This window comes from Phytophthora sojae (assembly GCF_000149755.1).
Source record: "Phytophthora sojae unplaced genomic scaffold PHYSOscaffold_5, whole genome shotgun sequence".
NCBI classification, from domain to species: Eukaryota; Oomycota; class Peronosporomycetes; order Peronosporales; family Peronosporaceae; genus Phytophthora; species Phytophthora sojae.
The window spans coordinates 3,844,905-3,863,360 of NW_009258119.1; the positions used below are offsets into that span (position 1 = coordinate 3,844,905).

The following is an 18,456-nucleotide window of genomic DNA, read 5'->3' on the forward strand; positions in this document are numbered from 1 at the left end:
CTTTACTCGCAGGTGGTTCATCGACTTCGCTCTGCCGGTGATCAAGCGGGAGTTGTCCAGTGCCGGCATTTCTCCATCCCTGATCACGCTTTGGCTCGGGGCGAACGACGCTGCGCTCGCAGACGGACCCTCGTCTCGCCAGCACGTTCCAGTGGATACTTACGCGTCGAACCTGGAGGGAATCCAGGACCGGGCGACTCGACCGATCAAACGCCATGGCGGGCGAATACGCCAAGGCGTGCGTTGTCACAGCCGAGAGACTCGAAGTTGCAGTGCTGGACTTGCACTCTCTATTCAACGCAATGTCATCACGCGAACGGGCGTTGGCGCTGGAGGACGGGCTGCACTTGTCGGCTTGGGGAACCGACTCATGGATCGGCTGCTGCGGGCGAAGATTGCAGACGCGTTTCCTACGCTGGCGGCGCGCCTGCAGGAGTCAGCGATCCCCAACTGGGATCGGCTCACGGCTCACATGACCAATAGATCTTGAGCCGACACAGCCACGGGCAGCAACGAGAATCAACTTCGCGCAGCAACGATAGTCACGTATTACGGTGTGAGTTTGGCTTGCAATCCTGTTTACTTTCCAGACGAGTGAGTGCTTTGCCAGCGGTGCAAACCTATCGAGACGCTCATTCCCTTCACCGGATAGTTCGGTTGCACAGCTTCGGTGCCAATCGTTCCCACCGTGGTCATACAAGTTGGGATGCTGCCAACTTGGCAGTGCCAAGATAACCTACGTTTCGCTAACAGAGTGCGGGTGCAAATTGCATCTTGAAGTGTCACACCCAGCTGATAGGACTGTTCTCAACCATGGCGAATGCAATGCAAAGTGCTCAATGCGGCGCTAAATGAAGTTCGGCAATGACAACAAGATAGATATCCTGTGCATATCCATCCATACAGTCTATTAGAGAATAGGCAACATGAAACTCGAGCTCCTCGTCGACTGCACAATGCGCCTCCGCTCCGCTTCCTTGTCCAACGCGACCCTCCTCTCTGGTGTGTGTGACACCTTACCACGTCTCCACCCGAGGTACGGGTAGGTACAGGACAGATCCCAAGGCATCATCAAACGTCAGTGATGGCCGACGATCGGTCCGATGTAGCGACTCGCTGGTCACTGCCGAAATTGCTCTCCGTAGGGCCACCACCTGGTCGACCACCAGCACCATGATCCCGAGCCCCATCAAGCCCACCAAGCCCTCTCCTCTGGGCCTCAGCCTCCCGGTCTCCGTTACCAGCCCGTCGGTCAACACCAAGCGCAGTCTGCTCGCGTGCCTCGTCCTGGCCGCGTACATCGCGTGGTCGCTGGGCGCCTGGGAGGCGATTCTCGTTGAGAGCGGCCTGCGGCCCAAGCTGCGGCCCGTGCTGCTGCTGGCCGGCGACTCGCTGACCGAAAGGGGCACGAACCCCAAGATCAACGGCTGGGCCACTCTACTGCAGAACGAGTACACGCGCTCGGCCAACGTCGTGCCCCGCGGCCTCTCGGGCTACAACACTCGATGGTATCTCAAGTACGCCATGCCGGTCATCCAGGGCGAGATCATGAGCGGCAGCTACTCGCCGGCATTGATCACGCTGTGGCTCGGAGCCAATGATGCCGCTCTACCCAATGGCAGCAACTCGGAACAGCACGTTCCCATTGACATGTACCGCGACAACTTGGTCCGAATCGTGCGGCAGTTCCAGGCCATGGCCCCCGATGCCAGGATCCTACTCATCACGCCGCCTCACGTGGACGATATGGCCCGCCACCGCCGGGCCATGAAGAACGAAGTGGACAAGAAGGGCGTGCCCGACCGCACCAACGAGATGGCCGGCAACTACGCGCAGGTCTGCGTCGCCACCGCGTACAAGCTCGGCCTGCCCGTGGTGGATTTGTACTCGTATTTCAACGACATGCCCAAGTGGAGACGCAACAACCTGCTCGAGGACGGACTGCACCTAAACACGAGGGGCAACAAGCTCATGTTCGACCAGCTCCTGGACAAGATCAAGGCCGAGTTCCCCGACGTGGCGCGCAAGCTCGAGCGCTGGCAGCTCCCCAAGTTCGGCCGGTTGGTCGAGAGCGACCCGTGGGCGCCGACGGACGACGCCGACGCCCACAGCACGCGCAGTCTTCGAGACGATTGAACACACAGCTAGCTAACTTATATCATAGAACTCGTATTAAGCTGAAGTCCCTGGAGACTCATTGTTGATCAGAGTGTTGACTAAGTTAATCACCACAGTGGGGCTCTTGCTTCATGTGGTCGCGACCCGATGACCCGGAAGGAAGCACCTTCCAGCCGGAATTGCATCCCAGCGATGGTGAACCAGAGGCGTTCGCCATCAGATCAGCACTCACTGCTGAAACCCCCGGCGCTTGAACACCATGGCCGCTATTCGCGAGAAGTCCAAGCTGCCGTCTCCGCTGTCGGCTCTGTCGGTACCAGCCCGAGGTTTAACCGCGAAGACCAAGCGCAGTCTTCTTGCGCTCTTCGTTGTGGCCGCATACGTCGCGTGGTCGTTTGGCGCGTGGGAGTCCGTGCTTCAAAGGACCAGCGTCCGCCCTCGCCTTCGACCGGTGATCCTGCTCGTTGGAGACTCCTTGACCGAGAAGGGCACGATCCCCAAGACGAACGGCTGGGTCACTCTGCTGCAGAGCGACTATAGACGCTCCGTCAACGTCGTGCCGCGCGGACTCTCGGGCTACAACACCAGGTATGTGGGAGAGATACTGCCGATCTGGGTAGCATTTATTAACTCGTGCTGGTTGTTCGTGTAGATGGTATCTGAAGTATGGAGTTCCAGTGATCCAGGGCGAGATATCGAGTGGGGCGTACATGCCGGCGTTGATCACGATTTGGCTGGGGGCCAACGACGCCGCTCTGCCCAACGGAACTGCAGTGGCGCAGCATGTGCCCGTCGACGACTACAAGGGGAACCTCGTCAAGCTCGTTGATACTTTCAAGGCGATGGCACCGGACGCCAAAGTTTTGTTCATCACCCCTCCGTTCGTCGATGATGAAGTCCAGCAGAAGCACGCGGACAAGTACAAGGGCGATATGAAGGGCATGGTCGCCCATTCCAACGCGATGGCGGGGATCTACGCGCGCGCGTGTGTGGACACAGCGAAAACCTTGGGGCTTCCCGTGCTGGACTTGCACACGTACTTCAACAACCTGACCGAGTACACGCACAAGCATGTACTTGAGGACGGACTGCATCTCAACCTGAAGGGCAACAATCACATGTACGAGCAGCTCCGCCAGAAGATTGAGGCCGAGTTCCCCAACATCTCGCACAAACTCGAGCGGTGGCAGATCCCGAGCTACGAGAGGTGGGTCGACTTGGATCCGTGGGTTCCGAAGAAGACAAACTCGACTGAAAACGCCAATTGATTGAAATTTATCGGGTAATTGTTGTAGCCTACTTAGCACATGATGAACTTGTCATGATTTCGTTCTGGAGTGCGCTCTTTTGGTTGTAGAAATCTCTACAGCCACGTCGCTGTCAGTCGAAATCCTCTCCATCGAGGATCACCGCGCTGGCGGAGTTGTTGCCATGGCACACCCTCCCGAAAGTCCAGCACAGTCGTCGCCTTCTGAGTCGTCCAGCTCCTCGAGTTGCTCGTTATCTTCTTCGTCACAGCCGTCACCACTGCCGCTATCGTCCAAGCCTCCAGCAATGCCAACCCGTACCAGACCTTCCAGCACCAAGATCATTCTGTTCGCGTTCTTCGCGCTTGGTGCTTTCGTCGCGTGGTCGCTTGGAGCGTGGGAGAGTGCTATGATCCGAGTCGGCTACCGCTATCGATTGCGGCCGCTGCTGCTGTTTGTAGGCGATTCATTGACCGAGCGAGGCTCCATCCCGTCTTCCATGGGGTGGCTCTCAATGCTGGAGAGCGACTACAGACGCTCAGTCGACATTCTGGGCCGCGGACTCTCCGGATACAACACGAAATGGTACCTCAAGTACGCGATGCCCGTTATCCACGACGAGATCACGAGTGGCAACTACATGCCGTCGCTAGTCACGATCTGGCTGGGCGCCAACGACGCCGCACTACCCGACGGGAGCATGTCGGAGCAACACGTCCCCATCGCAGCGTACCAGTACAATCTAGTCAAGCTTGTTCAGAGTTTTAAGGCCATTGCTCCAGCCGCCAGCATTCTCCGCGTTGCCCCTCCACACGTTGACGACGAAGTGCAGAAGACCAATGCCATGGACGAGAAAGGAGCCAAGAAAGGGTTAGTCTCTCGCTCGAATAAAGTGACGGGCGAGTACGCGCGCGCCTGCGTCGAGACGGCAAGTGAATTGAACGTCCCGGTGCTCGACTTGTACTCGTACTTCAACGACATGTCCAAGTCGGAGCGCAACGCGATGCTCTTGGACGGACTGCACTTCAACGAGACGGGCAATGGCGAAGTCTACAGGCAACTCCGCGACAAAATCGACTCGGACTTCCCCGACCTTAGTCTCAAGCTTGAGCGGTGGCAGCTCCCGCGCTTCGAGGACTGGGCCGAGACCGACCCGTGGACTCCGGAGGAGAGCACCACAGTGGACTTCGCCAACGTCCGAGTGCGCGGCTAACAAACGAGTCCCAAAGTAGTCTGGCTGTCCTAGACAGTCCACACGATCTGTAGATCCCCCCTTCATGCTGCCGCTCCGTCGTCTCCTGCTGCCTACTGGAGGCCGCTACGTGTCCGCCGTGGCGTCAACCGGGTCACGAGCATCCTCGTCCTGGACGACACTTCAGCGTCCGAAGATCCTGCTGATCGGCGACTCGTTGACTCAAGAGGGCACCGATCCCGATCTCGGCGGCTGGGTGTGTCAGCTCCAGCACCGCTACACTCGCTCCGCCGACGTGGTGGTGCGTGGGTTGTACGGCTACAGCACCGAGATCTTCGTGCGTCACGCTCTTCCAGGTCTCAAGAGAGACTTGGCCTCATGGACCGACCCCCCAGCGTTGGTGGCTCTCTGGCTCGGTGGCAACGACTCGGCACTGCCAACGGGCTTCGAGGCTGCGCTTCACGTGCCGATCCCCAAGTACCGCGCCAACCTCCGCGAAATCGTGCAAGCAATTCGAGCCGAAGCTCCAGAGACTGCGATCTTGATGGTCACTCCCCCAGCAGTGAACGACTCGGCTCGGCTGGAAGTTTATTCCAATGAGGAGCTCGACTTCTCTAATGAAGCAGTGGGGGAGTACGCGCGCGCGTGCGTTGAAGAGGCGAAGGCTGCGGGGCTGCCGGCGCTCGACTTCCACACGATCATGAACGACTTGGGGGAGCAAGAACGCCACGCGTGCCAGTACGACGGACTGCACTTCAACATGAAGGGCCATGCGCTGGTCGCTGACACAATTCTCGCTACGATTGAGAAGGAGTTTCCTGCTGTGGCTAAGCAACTAGACGCATGGGAGCACCCGGACTACCTCGAACTGATTGACAACAAGGAGGAACAGTAGAGTAGAATCGATGCAAAAATGTTCACGCCTGCCATTCACTTTACCGGTTTTAAATTATTCAGTCTTGGGTTTGAGCTTGTCGTCATCTGACCGCTTCATGCACTTGAGTATCAGGAACCAGTCCAGGGCAAACAGCACGAGCACGATAACGACGACGGGGGCTGAGCGCACCGACAACAGCGCCACGTTTAGCACGGCTGCGAGACCGAGCTTCCATTCCAGGGGGAGGTTCTGTAGATTGGGTAGGCTTCCAATGGCCTCGGTATCATTCTCAATAAGAGAAGTAGTAGACACGATAGGCTGCACCACTTCAAAGTCGTCGCCCTCATGGAGCTCGTCATCGGAGTCCGACTCGGATTCATCGTCGTCGTCGTCGTCCGAGTCTTCTTTGTTCTCCGAGTCGTCATCGTCGTCGTCGGACTCTTCAATTGGGCTCAGAGGCTGCTCGTGGTTCACGGATGAGTTCATACTCGCCTCGGCATTGCCATTCGTATCCGGTACCGCTCCATTCCTCCTTGGCGTGTCATCATCAGACTCGCTGGCGTGGGAATCTTTCCGCACCGCCGCCGACTTGGCAGCCTTCAGCATGGCCTTCTTGCTCTTCCTGCCGCGACGTGACAGTTGCGCCGTCAAAATGGCAGTCGAGATGGCGTTTTCCCACTCATTGTACTCGCTTTGAGACGGCGCGCAGATCTTCCAGCAGTGCTTCTTGGTGCGGATCAGGAACATGTACGGGGTGGGGGCCGCGTCCAGACTCAAACTGCTGGTAATAGCCAGCGACGCGTGCTTGTTGGTCAAATTCAGCTTGGCCAGCGACAACCCGCGACGCGCAGCAGCTTCCGAGTCGTAGTACCGTAAGATACACTTGCGCGGATCTAATACGAACCACTTGCGGTACCAATTGCGTCCTCGAAATTTCACACTGCGTTGGATGATGAGAGACCCAGCCTTGACTGGAGGCATAGCGTGGTCCGACGTCTGCACTTCATTCGGGATGTTGACGGTGGGTGCCGACGTCCTCCGAGGCAACAAATGCCGAGACTTTCCGGGAGTTGAACCATCCTCGTTGCCATGTTTGCCATGCGCAAACGGTTTAGAGAGCAGCGAGATGGACGAGTTGACGATATGTCGAGGGTGCATCGAGTTGCTTCGAGTGTGCTCGATAAACCCCAACCGGCGGTTGTCCAGCTCCGAGCCATCCAACGCGGCTCCACTGCCGGTAGACGCCGCATCACTGCCATCAACCGAGGCAACTCTATCGTGCGAGCCTGCAAGTTGCCCATTTTGTTGTGGTGTCCCATTTTGCGACTCCACCTCTGCCCAGTAAATGAGCACTTTTGCCTTGCTCCAGGTATAAGTGTTATCCCACGTTAGAGTGCACGTGCCAGGGGTGGTGCAGCGATAAAACCCCTTAACCGGCTTCACATAGGTACCTTCGCGGGAATACGCGCGGATCATTTCACCTTCGAATGTGGCACTAAAGCCGATGTTGTGCTTCTTTGTGGTAAATTGCCAGGACGCCACATCTCCCGCGGCGCTGAGTGGCAACGTCACGGAGAAGGACTGACCCGCTCTCACAGTCACAATTGTGCCGGGTAGCCCCTCCAGCATCCTCGACGGCACCAAAAGTCCGTCCTCGTCGTCACTGCTCTCTTCGACTGCAGTGGAGGCCTCCAGAAAGTCACGGAGCACGTTGGACGCCTTCACTTCGGGAATTTGCATCAATTGGGCCAAGTACGCCGTCAACTCGTTGCGCTTCTCCTCGATGTACTCATTGTCGTATCGCTTGCTGCGCATTGCGGGCAAATCTTTCGGCAACTTGGACTTGGGGTACGTTTTCAACAGCTGAAAATGGGTACACCACCAACAAAATTGCCCATTTGCATCTTGGTTAGCACCATGCTGCCAAATGCAACATTGCCCTCCCCCACCTCACATTAAACACCACTTAAAGTTGCCACGTACTCTAGAATGCAGGGTGCGGAACTGTTTGTAGCTTCGCTGCACCACATGCCGCCGCTCCGTAGGCTCCTCCCCGTCGTGCTCGCCCTCGAAGTACGCGGCCACAGTGAACAGCGCGTAGTAGCCACCGCCATCGGGCAGGTAGCGCAGTGGGTCCAGCGCCTTCTTCTTGGGCGAGAGCCGCTTCTGGATCTTGTGCGCCTCGATGCGACACGCCACGAGCTGCTTCTTGCCGCCCTTGGGAGGCGACCTGTCCTCCGCGTCGGCGGCCATTGCAACGCTCTCCACGGGCGCGGCGTCCATGGCTACGTGGAGATCGACTCTTAGGTTGTGTATAGATTGTGTGAACTTTAAGTGAATCTATGTGCCAGCCCGATCTTTTTCCCGCCAAAAGCCGTAGAACAAGTTCAAGTTCGAACCGCCTGACGTATACGTACGTCAAGCAAAGATCCGGTTGCAAGTTGCATTCTTGCTTGCTGCCGACCACTTGATGTTTGTATGTGGAAAGGCAACCTTGACAAAGCGAAGCCAGCGGCTCCTTGCTTGCCGGCGCGTCAAGATGCAATCCGGTTCATTCCGCAATTTGCCGCGCGCCTCTCAAGCCCCCCGCCAGCAACGCGCAACACCTAAAGGTTAAGTGAAAAGATGCTCACCATTGCCTCGGCCGAAGACTTCCACACTGCGGTTGCCTCCTCCGCCTCCAGCGGCAAGGCGCTCGTCGCGTGCTTCTCCGCCCCGTGGTGCGGCGGCTGCAAGCTCGTGGCGCCCAAGGTGGCGGAGCTGGCGGAGCAGCTGGAGGCCAGCGCCGACTTCGTGAGCGTGAGCGCCGAGGAGCTCGAGAAGCTCTGCGAGGAGCTGGAGGTGGACAGCTACCCGCACTTCCGCGTGTACCAGGAGGGCAAGCGCGCGGGCGACTACACGAGCTCCAAGTTCGACAAGGTGGACGCCTTCATCCGCGGCTTCGTGGCGCCCGAGACGCTGCAGCAGGAGGAGACGCCCGAGGGGGATACTGCCGAGACAGAGGAGGCCGCAGAGACGGCCGAGGATGATGAAGGAACTACGGAGGAGCTGGAGGAAGAAGAGGGGGAGGGGGAGGGAGCGTCCAAGAAGCGTCAGGAGCGCGACGAGATGGAGGCAAATGATGAGCATGCCGCCAAGAAGGCCAGGACGGAGGAGGAGGGTCAAGAGGTCGCTGACGCGCCGAAGGAGGAGGAGGAAGTTGCTGCTGTTGAGGAGGCTGAGAAGGCGGAGGAGGACGTGGAGAAGGCGGAGGAGACTGATGAATTAAAAGAGAAAGAGCAGGTAATTACCGACGACGTGGCAGCTGATGACGCGGAAAAGGCCGACAAGGAGGCGGTTGCAGCTGAGGAGGAGACGCCGGCTGAGAAGGGTGCGGAGGAGGCTGCGCCTGTGGACAAGCTGGAGGCGAGTGAGGCTGCTGAAGCTGAGGCAGACGCTGCGGCGGCGTAAATGGCTGTTGCATGGGAGTGGGAGTTGGGGAGCTGGCCCACGATCGATGCATTCATGATGCTGTGGATGTCCAGCAGCGCAAGTTCTTATCGTAAGTAAAACAATAAACACGTACTATTATTTGGGAAACTCAACAGCTTGTTTCCCTTGTTGCAAGCTGCTAGGCAACTCGAGCTTCGTTCAAGCAGTAGTTGTATTTTGTTGTACTTCCTCCCTAGGCGGCTTTGCCTTCGAGGACCTCCAGGTATTTGCCGTACTGGGTGACGACGCTGCCGTACTTGGTGAGCAGGCCCTGCGTCTCCAGTCGGTTCTCGATGTCCTCCTTGGTCTGACCGTTCTGCAGCCAGCTGCGGAAGACCTGCTTGGCGTACGCGTGGTCGCTGAGGATCTTGGCGAGGATCTTGGCGTCGAGATTCTTCTCCTCCGCCGCGCGCTCTTCGGCCGCCCTCTCTTCGTCGCCAGCAGCGAGCACGCTCGGGGTTTTGTGGCTTCTCAAGGCCCTCGCGTTCGAGGCGACGAGCTCTGAAGAAGCAGAAGCCGCCGACACAAGCTCGTTGCTGGCGAGGAGAGTGGCCGCAACCATTAACAGGACGTAGCTCAGATGCATGATTCTCCTTTTAATCAGGTCACTCGATGGGCTTGAGCTTGGGCTGGCGAGTTGCAGACTGAATCCCTTCAGTCTAACAGCAAACGACGAATCTGCTGGCAGCAACGCCCAGGATCAACTCCCTCGTCCTCTCCACGCGAAAGAGGTCAAGCAGAGAGAAGAAGCCCTCGTGAACGACCAGTAGTCGCTCAAAGGCAAGGCAACGCAGTGTGTGTGTGTGCAACGCATTAGCTTAGAAGTCTACATGCCAGTCTCTATGTGCTTTTTCTTCTTCTTCTTCTTCTACTTCAGCCGCACGACCTCGACGACCGCGAACTTGTCGCTGTCCTTGATGGCGGCCTTGAACTCCTTCTTGAGCTCCTTCTCGCTCTTGGAGGACAGCGCCTTGTCCTGGATCTGCTTGAGCACCTGTTCCCGCAGCGCGTCCATCTCCAGCTCCTTGCCAGCGTCCTTCAGCGCCGACTTGATGAGCTTGCTCCACTTGACGGGCTTATCCTCCGTCTTGCTCTTCTTAGCGTTCTTCTCGTCCTCCTCCTTCTCCGTCTCCGCTGGCCGCTTCTTGCTCGCGTTCTCCTGCACCGGAGCGGCCGCCGCGGGGGTCTCGTTGCTCTCGGGCGCCGAGGCCTTGAACGCCGTCTCGTAGATGGTCCAGGCGCGCTCCACAAGCGCCGCGTCGCGCAGCGCCAGGCTGTTGGACACGAAGTTGACGAACTTGTTCTTCTTGCGGGGCACGTTGTCGTAGCCGGCTATGCGCGTGAGCACGTCCTGCAGCTTGCGGTCGTCGGGGCACGTGGCGGACTGCACGGCGTCCATCCAGCGCTCCTGCGGCGTCTGCTTCTTGCCGGGCTTGCCCTTGTTCTTGTCGCCCTGGTACAGACTCTTCTCGTACTTCTCGGCCTCCGAGATGCAGCTGGTGTGCGCCGCGTAGTCGTTGCCCTCGAACACGACGCTGCAGTCCACGCAGCTCACGGCCCAGCAGTTGCGGCAGCGGCCCGCGTGCGCGTCCACCTTGTTCTTCTTCAGCGTCTCATTGCAGCCCTCGCACACGAAGAACACCATCGTTCGTCTGCCGCCCAAGCGCACTAGTACGTCACGCCACTACTTGAGCTAATGCCTTGCAAGCGTCGCCAATCAAATCTACTCGTCTAAGTATACATTTGGGATATGTATACATACTGAAGCAACTTAGTAAGGAATCGGCAGCGTTGTATACTTAAAGAAAGCTATATTTGGCGCCAACTTCACCTTCACTTTCTGACCCAAGCTCACTACTCGATTGTCCGCCGCTGCAATGGTGAAGCCAAGTGACGCCAAGACGCCCTCCGCCTCTGCTGGGGCAGACGCCCAGGTGACGGGCAACAAGCGCCCGCGTGAAGAAGAAGAAACAGCTGAGCAGCAGCAGCAGCAACCGACGGCCGCCAATGAGGATGAGGACGAGGAGGTGGTGACGCTCTCGGAGGTGCTCAAGCACAACGAGCAGCTGACGGAGACGGCGGACGCCGTGCTGGGCGACGCCAGCGACACGCACTGCAGCTACCCCATGGGCTACATGCGCCAGGCCGTGTACGCCTGCATGACGTGCACGCCCGAGGCGCTGCAGAAGCCCGAGGCGCGCGCGGGCGTGTGCTTGGCCTGCACGTACAACTGCCACCAGGACCACGAGCTCGTGGAGCTCTACACCAAGCGCGCGTTCCGCTGCGACTGCGGCAACGACAAGTTCCCCAAGAGTACGTCGCTAAAGTTGCTGCAACTTGGAGTTATTGGTATTATTGACCTTGAGTTGCATGCATGGTGCTGCTTGTTGTTGTTGACCAGGTAACCCGTGCAAACTCGAGACGGACAAGGCCAAGACGAACCCGCGCAACACGTACTCGCAAAACTATGGTGGACTGTACTGCAACTGCCACCGGCCGTACCCGGACCCGGAGCGGACGACGGAGGAGGTCATGGTCCAGTGTGTCATCTGTGAGGACTGGCTGCACGAGGAGCACATTTCCAACGACGTCGAGAAAAAGCCGGTGGCCAGCGAGGAATCAGCTGAGAAGGAAGCTCCAGCAACGGAGACGGAGAAGGAGAAAGAGGCGTTGGTGACTGACTCGGACAAGGAGTCGCCTGCAGATGAAGACGCGGATGCAGATGCTGCCACGGACAGTGGCAACACGGTGTCTCCTGAGAGCTTCGACGAGCTCATCTGCCTCGAGTGCATGAAGAAGCACCCGTTCCTCTTGGCCTACACGGTCGAGACCTCGGACACGGAGGCGACTGAAGGGAGAGACGATGCCGCCAAAGAGAAGACAGACGAGTGTGTACTCAAGGCGAAGCAGAAGCAGCTAGAAGCGGAAGGATCGACGACTCTGCGGCCGACCTTTTGGTCGAGTGAGTGGCGCGGTGAGCTGTGCCAGTGCTCGTCGTGTGTTGCTCTGTTTGAAAAGCACGGCATCGCGGCCCTCCTGGACCCTGAAGACTCGCTGCATGTGTACGAAGCTACCGCGAGGGAGAAGAAGACGGCGTCGGACGAGGAGATCGCTCAACGCGCCTTCGCCAACAAGCTGACGCACGAGCAGCAAGTTGAAGTTGCCATGGGCTACAGCCTCATGAAGAACAACCTCCAGCAATACCTCGCAGGCTTCGCGGCTAGCGGCAAGACGGTGAAAGCAGAGGACATCAAGAGCTTCTTCGAGGGGATGAACCAGGCCAAGCGCCAGAAAACAGAGTAAAAGTGGCGGCTGATAGCCGCAAGACAGCGCAGTGAGAGGCAGATAAAGGCTCGTGTTGCTGTCGCTTGTGATTCATAATAACGACTACTTCGAAGTGCCAGTACAATACTGTAGCTTCACTGAGTGTTCGTGTTTACTGCTGGAACTTGCCTAAGAACTCGAAAACCTTGGCCGACAGCGTAGGCTCAGCCTCCAGCGGGTCACCAGGCTTGGCAGTCTCGATCTTGGCAGCCAGACGTGCACCCTGGTCAATGGCGCGCTTTGCATCCAGCTCGCCAGCTTCGTCGGCGCCACCAATGCGGAAGACCGTGACGCCCTTCTCCTGCAGCGGCTTCTCGAGCTCACGCAGAGGCACTTGGCCAGCACACACGATCACGTTGTCCACGTCCAGAACCTGCTTCTGACCCTTCTTGTCCGTGTAGTGCAGGCCTGCGTCGTCCACCTTGTCGTACGACACGCCGCCGATCATCTTGACGTCTCGGTGTTTGAGCGAAAGCCTGTGGATCCAACCCGTCGTCTTGCCGAGGTCCTTGCCATGCTTCGTCTTCTTACGCTGCATCAGGTACACCTCGCGCGGGGGCGGAGGGATGCTGGGCTTAATGCCAGCCACACCTCCACGCACCGAATTGGTCATGTCAATGCCCCACTCCCGAGCGAATGCGTCGACACTTGAGCTTGTGGATTCGCCCACGTGCGTAATGAACTCAGCAACGTCGAACCCGATACCACCAGCTCCGATAACGGCGACCTTCTTGCCCACCGGCGCCTTGTTCTTGAGTACGTCGATGTAACTCAGAACCTTCGGGTGATCAGCGCCGGGGATCTTGAGCTCGCGCGGCAGCACACCCGTGGCGATAACGACCTTGTCGAAGCCTCCTGCGGCCAGATCAGCAGATTCAACACGTTGACCGAGTTTCACCTTCACGCCCTTGAGCTTCAACTGCTTCTCGAAGTAGCGAAGCGTCTCGTAGAACTCCTCCTTGCCCGGAATGGTCTTGGCCATGTTGAACTGACCTCCGATAGCGTCGGCTTGGTCGAACAAGGTCACGTCATGACCGCGCGTTGCTGCTGCCGTCGAGAACGACAAGCCAGCAGGTCCCGCACCGACCACGGCGACACGCTGCACGTCTGTAGCAGAGATAAAGACGCAGTTAAGACATGTGCCACGTGGTTCCGCCTAAATGCAATGACTTACCGTCAGTCGGTGTGTAGTTGAGCATGGTTTCGTAGCCCGATCGAGGGTTAACAAGGCAGCTAGCCGTGATGCCCTTGAACGTATGGTCCAAGCACGCTTGGTTGCAGCCGATGCACGTGTTGATCTCGTCCACTCGCCCTTCTTCCGTCTTACGCACGAACTCCGGATCCGCGAGGAACGGCCGAGCCATGGACACCATGTCTACAAGCGCAACATCAGAGCAGATATGAGCACAACACCATTATCCCACCGTACAAGGAGAAATCGACTCACCTGCGTGACCATCAGCGATAATCTGCTCAGCGACGCCGGGCATATTGATGCGGTTGGTCGTGATCAGCGGGATGGAGACCTCGCCCTTCATCTTCTGCGTGACCCACGAGAATCCACCGCGAGGCACACTCGTCGCGATCGTGGGGATACGCGCCTCGTGCCAGCCGATGCCCGTGTTGATAATAGTCGCGCCTGCCGCCTCAATCTGCTTGGCGAGCAGCACGATCTCGTCCCAAGTGCTGCCCTTCTCCACCAGATCCAGCATCGAGAGGCGGAAGATGATGATGAAGTCCTTGCCCACAGCAGCTCGCACCGCCTTGACGATCTCCACGGGGAAGCGGATGCGGTTCTCGTACGCTCCGCCCCACTGGTCCGTGCGCTTGTTCGTGTGCTCCACGATGAACTGGTTGATGAGGTAGCCCTCCGAGCCCATGATCTCCACGCCGTCGTAGCCCGCCTCACGCGCGCGCGCCGCGCAGTTGGCATAGTCACGGATCGTGCTCTCCACGCCGGAGCTGGAAAGCTCGCGCGGGGTGAACCAGCCGATGGGCGCCTTGATGGGGGACGGCGCCACGTTGAACGGGTGGTACCCGTAGCGTCCGCTGTGCAGGATCTGCATGGCGATCTTGCCGTCGTTGTCGTGCACCGCCTGAGTCACCTCCTTGTGCGCGTTCACCTCGCCCTGCGTCGTCAGTTTGGCGGCCAGCGGACTCACGCGACCGGCGCGGTTGGGTGCAATGCCACCAGTCACGATGAGACCCACGTTGCCCTTGGCTCTGCAGTGGCAGGATAGCAATTCGTGTAGTAAGGTCAGTGCATGCACCACCAGAAGCGGTTGGTAGATGTTGCTCACCTTTCGGCGAAGAAGGCGGCGAGGCGGGTGAGCGACTTGCCCTCCTCCAGACCCGTGTGCATGGAGCCCATGAGCACGCGGTTCTTGAGCTGCGTGAAGCCCAGGTCCAGCGGCTGCAGCAGGTGCGGGTACTTGCTCATGGTCGGTCTCTTTTGCGCGGCGGTTTGTCGACTGTGCAACTGAAGCTCTCTTTCAGACCTCACGTCGGAATCCGACGTGAAGATGGACCATCGGAATGGGATCCTGAAGATTGGGGTCCACGACACCAGCTTGCAGGTTGAAAGACGACGTCGGCGGTGAAGGGATGTTCACGTCAGGTCCAGTCAGCTTCAAGTGCAATCGGGCATTCGAGCTCACGGCGGTGAATTCCAAGGCGAGGGGTAAAAGCTCAGGTAGATATGCATGCAGCCAGCATTCACGACTCCGATGAACCAAGATGAAGACGAGACTCAGGAAACGAAGTTTACGCATTGGTGTTGCGATCAGGAAACCGAAGGAACTCGAGATCGCCTGCAAGCTTGCCTTGCATCCGATTCGGCGTACATGGCTACATTCACGGCACCCGCGTTTGGTAAGTTCGCATAGGCTTGACTGTTAAGTTCGGATTGTAGAAGGTTCATGATTGGTTGAAATACCACGTGCCATGCCACCAATGGCACGATGGCTACGCTTCCTGCCACACCATCGCTACACGAAAGCCCCCCGCCGCACATCGCTCGAGGGCCGCAGACTCTTTGAACGGCCAGCAGCTCAGCAGGAACTTCACCGACCGCCACCATGACCAAGGAGTACACGCTGGACGAGATCCGCCGCCTGGCCGACACCAACCCGGAGAAGCTGGCGCAGGAGTACCAGGCCTCGCGCGCCGCCACCGCCAACCTCGTGGACCGCGCCCGCGCCGGCATCGCCGCGCGCACGGCCAACCCGCCCACCAACAAGTTCAACGCCTGGGCGCAGGGCTACGGCAACCGCTTCATCTACAACGGCAGCATCAAGCCGCTCGTGCACATGATGCTCATCGTGGGCGGCGCCGGCTGCGCTGTCGAGTGGTGGTGCCACCACAGTACGTTTGATCCCGCCGCGTTGATTAATTATGAGGGGCCTTATTTGCTAACGGTACCTTTGATTTTATCTTATTATTTCTGCAGGACACGCTCACGCTGAGAAGAAGGAGGAGCACCACTAAGTGGAGAAATCTCTCTCTATTTCTTCTTCAGCGGTCTGTGACGTCGCTGGGTCGGGTCTGACAAAATGTGGAGGACACCCTTCTTCTCCGTCTTCATGATTAGATGAGAGAGGAGGACCGGCGAGGTGTACAGACAGCAGGGAGGCAGGACGGACGAAGCCAGAAGCAGTTAGTGCCAGCTACGGTAGCGCTAGCGACGCTGGCCGATCCTTGGAGTGAAAAAATGACGCGGCGCGTAAATAAGAACCCCCACGCCTGAAGCCAAAATCCAACCATGAAGAGCGCGACCGCAAGTGTTGTGGCTGTGTTTGTTGATCTCTTGGTCTCTCTACTTTGATACCATTCTCGCTATCTTTCCCTCCAGATGCAGCAAGCACTTCAACTACCGTAGAGGACTTCTCTATGGCTTTACCGCCGGTTTTTCTTCCCGTTTAACATTCTCCGTCCTTGTCTTCAGCTGCGGGGAAGCGAAGTTCACGTGTCAGGATCTTGCCGTAGCCCTGCACGACCAGTTTGTCGTCGAACACGAGCACTAGCGCGTGTGCCGTCTCGGACGGAGCGCACTCGAGGATGGCGTCGCACACTACGAAGTGCACACCTTTGTTGTGCATGCCGTCGTGGGCGTGCACGTATCCGTCGGCATGTGAGTGGCCCGAGAAGACGACGCGGACGCAGGCGTAGCGTCGGATGAGCTCCAGCACCTCCGGGTAGTTCCACAACAAGCTCGAAGGCGTCGGCGACGTGCTCGGGTGGATCGGGACGTGCGTGAAGATCACCACGTGCTCTTTCGCCTCTGTAGCCTTGAGGAGAACCCCCTCCAGCCACTGCATCTGGTCACGGTCCACTGCTCCATTAAAGGCGACGAACCTCCGCTGCGCTTCCTCGAGACCCGTCGGAGAGTTGAGATTCTCGTTCGGGTTCACGCGGCGCAGCAGAGCGAGCGCTTCCTGGTACACCGGGTCGGTCTTCTCTCGTCCGAGGATCGACAGTCCATAGCAGTCCAGCACCACGAAGCGGAACTTGGGCGCCTCGGGTACTTGGAAGTCGTAGTAAGTGCGAGGTGGTGCCTCCTCCTTCGACGTCTTGGACGACTGGTACACCAGTTCCTTCTGAATATCGGAGACCGAGAAGTTGTAGAGCTCGTGGTTGCCAACCAGGTGATGCACTGGCCCCACCGCGTCTTGGAAGGGAACCCACGCCGCCTTGGTGCTCTCCAGAGCTTGGCGGGACGTGGACGCGGGTCGGTTCTTCCCGTCGATGAGATCGCCCAGGTTCACGGCGAAGCGGAGTTGACTCTGGCTCTGGGCCATGCGCAGCCACTCGGCCACTACGGCTTGCAACTGCGGCAGCGCGTTGCGGTAGTACCGCTGCGAGGTGTGGTGGAAGTCCCAGCCGTCCTCCACGTCGGCGTACTGCACGTCGGTCACCAGGCCGAAGGACACGAGCGGAGTCTCCTGTTGCGCTGACGCCATTCTTGCCACTGTGCTCGATTTTTGACTGGCTACACTATGCCGCACCATTCCGATTGGATGGAGATGGCTCCGAGGAAGGAGTCTAAATGCGAAGGTGTTGGGAGGCTTATATGGCAACGTGTCACGGACCACAGCATGGCACGGAGTCTGGGATGGAGTCGTCCAGGTATCGTGTAGGGTGGAACAAGAGCTACTGTACGCGCGATGTGAGCGAGAAGGGCAACCTGGTGGCGATTTTTCCAAGTTAAAGTGCAAAGTGCACTTTACCAGCAAAAGGCAATAGAGGTGCGCCATTTCTCGAAGAGCGAGATCCTTCAAACAAGAAAACCAGGACCATTTAGATTTGGCGCTTTTCTCATGGTTAGAAAAGAGCGCAATGGCTTCGGCAATCAAGCACGTAGCTAGAATCAAGAACGTGATTGCAAAATAGTGTTGCTTTGTTCGGTTAGGATGTTGACTAGATTCAACGTACTCGAAGTCCAAAATGATCGAGGCTATCGCAGCTGCAAGAAGTTATGTCATCAAGAAGCAGGGAGGCTGCTCATCCTCACTCGAGAGCCAACATGCGCGTGGGGAACCCTGCTGGAGCAGGTTCGAGCGCTGTGACCAGTTTAGTTGTACCAGCCAGCGGCTCGAACACGGTCGCAATCGGTAGCACCTTGTCTTCGCCACTAACGCCGTGGCTGCTCACGGCGTCAGGCCCCGTCGTCTCCATCGCGCTGCTGGTATCGGGGTCGTTCTTGCTGTTCTTGCTGTTCTTGCTGGAAGTTTCCTTGCCGGACCCATTTCTTTATCCGTAAGAGCTTTTACCACTTTGTCGTCATTTCCTACAGGAATTTACTCTGATAGGCATGTCATGTAAAGCCATGACTAGCACTTCGTCATGTTCGGCAAGAGCACCACAGTCACACAAATAAGGTAAACTCTAAGAACAACAGCCTTCCTTCTCAGAATCGCATTGCTGAACACGAAAGGTTTATGTCGCCCGAGATGAAGAACCCAACAAGAGCGGCGCCAGCGGCACGAAGAAGGTCAGCGCTAATGGATAGCTCTCTTGTAAGCACCATCCCAAACACCCCACTAGGATAACAAACTGACTTAATGGAGACGGCTTTCGTCTACACTTGTCGGAAGTTCGGTAACTCCATGCTCACAACTCCATCCAAGTTTTGATATTTTTGCGAAGCAAAAATGCAGATCACTTCTTCTACTCTTCTACTCTGATTACTTTTCCTTAGCACTCAAAAATGGAGGGGATACTGGGGAAAT

General features: G+C 57.8%; 12 protein-coding genes across 12 annotated transcripts; 7 read left to right on the forward strand and 5 right to left on the reverse strand.

Annotated features, from left to right (window-relative positions):
- Positions 1 to 1,173: 1,173 nt before the first annotated feature.
- Positions 1,174 to 2,136, forward strand: PHYSODRAFT_510315 (hypothetical protein; the record flags this gene model as incomplete). Its single annotated transcript, XM_009530977.1, has 1 exon — positions 1,174 to 2,136. The coding sequence occupies one exon, from the start codon at positions 1,174 to 1,176 to the stop codon at positions 2,134 to 2,136; it is 963 nt and encodes a 320-aa protein (XP_009529272.1).
- Positions 2,137 to 2,377: 241 nt separating this feature from the next.
- Positions 2,378 to 3,386, forward strand: PHYSODRAFT_508640 (hypothetical protein; the record flags this gene model as incomplete). Its single annotated transcript, XM_009530978.1, has 2 exons — positions 2,378 to 2,706; positions 2,771 to 3,386. The coding sequence occupies 2 exons, from the start codon at positions 2,378 to 2,380 to the stop codon at positions 3,384 to 3,386; spliced, it is 945 nt and encodes a 314-aa protein (XP_009529273.1).
- A 286-nt stretch (positions 3,387 to 3,672) lies between these two features.
- PHYSODRAFT_333765 (hypothetical protein) lies at positions 3,673 to 4,578 on the forward strand (the record flags this gene model as incomplete). Its single annotated transcript, XM_009530979.1, has 1 exon — positions 3,673 to 4,578. One exon carries the CDS (start codon positions 3,673 to 3,675, stop codon positions 4,576 to 4,578), a length of 906 nt encoding a protein of 301 aa, XP_009529274.1.
- Positions 4,579 to 4,642: 64 nt separating this feature from the next.
- PHYSODRAFT_507200 (hypothetical protein) lies at positions 4,643 to 5,452 on the forward strand (the record flags this gene model as incomplete). Its single annotated transcript, XM_009530980.1, has 2 exons — positions 4,643 to 5,119; positions 5,162 to 5,452. The coding sequence occupies 2 exons, from the start codon at positions 4,643 to 4,645 to the stop codon at positions 5,450 to 5,452; spliced, it is 768 nt and encodes a 255-aa protein (XP_009529275.1).
- Positions 5,453 to 5,506: 54 nt separating this feature from the next.
- On the reverse strand, positions 5,507 to 7,687 carry PHYSODRAFT_315785 (hypothetical protein; the record flags this gene model as incomplete). Its single annotated transcript, XM_009530981.1, has 2 exons — positions 5,507 to 7,297; positions 7,418 to 7,687. 2 exons carry the CDS (start codon positions 7,685 to 7,687, stop codon positions 5,507 to 5,509), a joined length of 2,061 nt encoding a protein of 686 aa, XP_009529276.1.
- Positions 7,688 to 8,059: 372 nt separating this feature from the next.
- PHYSODRAFT_351545 (hypothetical protein) lies at positions 8,060 to 9,016 on the forward strand (the record flags this gene model as incomplete). The annotated part of the gene is made up of 1 exon (XM_009530982.1): positions 8,060 to 9,016. One exon carries the CDS (start codon positions 8,060 to 8,062, stop codon positions 8,882 to 8,884), a length of 825 nt encoding a protein of 274 aa, XP_009529277.1. The 3' UTR covers positions 8,885 to 9,016.
- Positions 9,017 to 9,098: 82 nt separating this feature from the next.
- Avh1b-73 (Avr1b-1 avirulence-like protein) lies at positions 9,099 to 9,491 on the reverse strand (the record flags this gene model as incomplete). The annotated part of the gene is made up of 1 exon (XM_009530983.1): positions 9,099 to 9,491. The coding sequence occupies one exon, from the start codon at positions 9,489 to 9,491 to the stop codon at positions 9,099 to 9,101; it is 393 nt and encodes a 130-aa protein (XP_009529278.1).
- Positions 9,492 to 9,773: 282 nt separating this feature from the next.
- On the reverse strand, positions 9,774 to 10,581 carry PHYSODRAFT_346613 (hypothetical protein; the record flags this gene model as incomplete). The annotated part of the gene is made up of 1 exon (XM_009530984.1): positions 9,774 to 10,581. Exon 1 carries the CDS (start codon positions 10,548 to 10,550, stop codon positions 9,774 to 9,776), a length of 777 nt encoding a protein of 258 aa, XP_009529279.1. The 5' UTR covers positions 10,551 to 10,581.
- A 429-nt stretch (positions 10,582 to 11,010) lies between these two features.
- Positions 11,011 to 12,312, forward strand: PHYSODRAFT_546283 (hypothetical protein). The gene is made up of 4 exons (XM_009530985.1): positions 11,011 to 11,218; positions 11,307 to 11,494; positions 11,597 to 11,728; positions 11,783 to 12,312. Exons 1-4 carry the CDS (start codon positions 11,032 to 11,034, stop codon positions 12,206 to 12,208), a joined length of 933 nt encoding a protein of 310 aa, XP_009529280.1. The 5' UTR covers positions 11,011 to 11,031; the 3' UTR covers positions 12,209 to 12,312.
- A 29-nt stretch (positions 12,313 to 12,341) lies between these two features.
- On the reverse strand, positions 12,342 to 14,669 carry PHYSODRAFT_507629 (hypothetical protein; the record flags this gene model as incomplete). Its single annotated transcript, XM_009530986.1, has 4 exons — positions 12,342 to 13,336; positions 13,404 to 13,604; positions 13,677 to 14,452; positions 14,530 to 14,669. The coding sequence occupies 4 exons, from the start codon at positions 14,667 to 14,669 to the stop codon at positions 12,342 to 12,344; spliced, it is 2,112 nt and encodes a 703-aa protein (XP_009529281.1).
- A 581-nt stretch (positions 14,670 to 15,250) lies between these two features.
- On the forward strand, positions 15,251 to 16,029 carry PHYSODRAFT_286335 (hypothetical protein). The gene is made up of 2 exons (XM_009530987.1): positions 15,251 to 15,592; positions 15,678 to 16,029. The coding sequence occupies exons 1-2, from the start codon at positions 15,307 to 15,309 to the stop codon at positions 15,713 to 15,715; spliced, it is 324 nt and encodes a 107-aa protein (XP_009529282.1). The 5' UTR covers positions 15,251 to 15,306; the 3' UTR covers positions 15,716 to 16,029.
- Positions 16,030 to 16,146: 117 nt separating this feature from the next.
- Positions 16,147 to 17,187, reverse strand: PHYSODRAFT_315792 (hypothetical protein; the record flags this gene model as incomplete). Its single annotated transcript, XM_009530988.1, has 1 exon — positions 16,147 to 17,187. One exon carries the CDS (start codon positions 17,185 to 17,187, stop codon positions 16,147 to 16,149), a length of 1,041 nt encoding a protein of 346 aa, XP_009529283.1.
- Between the last annotated feature and the right edge of the window lie 1,269 nt (positions 17,188 to 18,456).

Bases quoted from the DNA above. Each gene is read 5' to 3' on its own strand.
- PHYSODRAFT_546283 (XM_009530985.1), top strand. From the start codon at position 11,032: ATGGGCTACATGCGCCAGGCCGTGTACGCCTGCATGACGTGCACGCCC. The intron at 11,219-11,306 runs GTACGTCGCTAA...GTTGTTGACCAG, and splicing joins CAACGACAAGTTCCCCAAGA to GTAACCCGTGCAAACTCGAG. The intron at 11,495-11,596 runs GTCGAGAAAAAG...GACTCGGACAAG, and splicing joins AGGAGCACATTTCCAACGAC to GAGTCGCCTGCAGATGAAGA.
- PHYSODRAFT_286335 (XM_009530987.1), top strand. From the start codon at position 15,307: ATGACCAAGGAGTACACGCTGGACGAGATCCGCCGCCTGGCCGACACC. The intron at 15,593-15,677 runs GTACGTTTGATC...TTATTTCTGCAG, and splicing joins CGAGTGGTGGTGCCACCACA to GACACGCTCACGCTGAGAAG.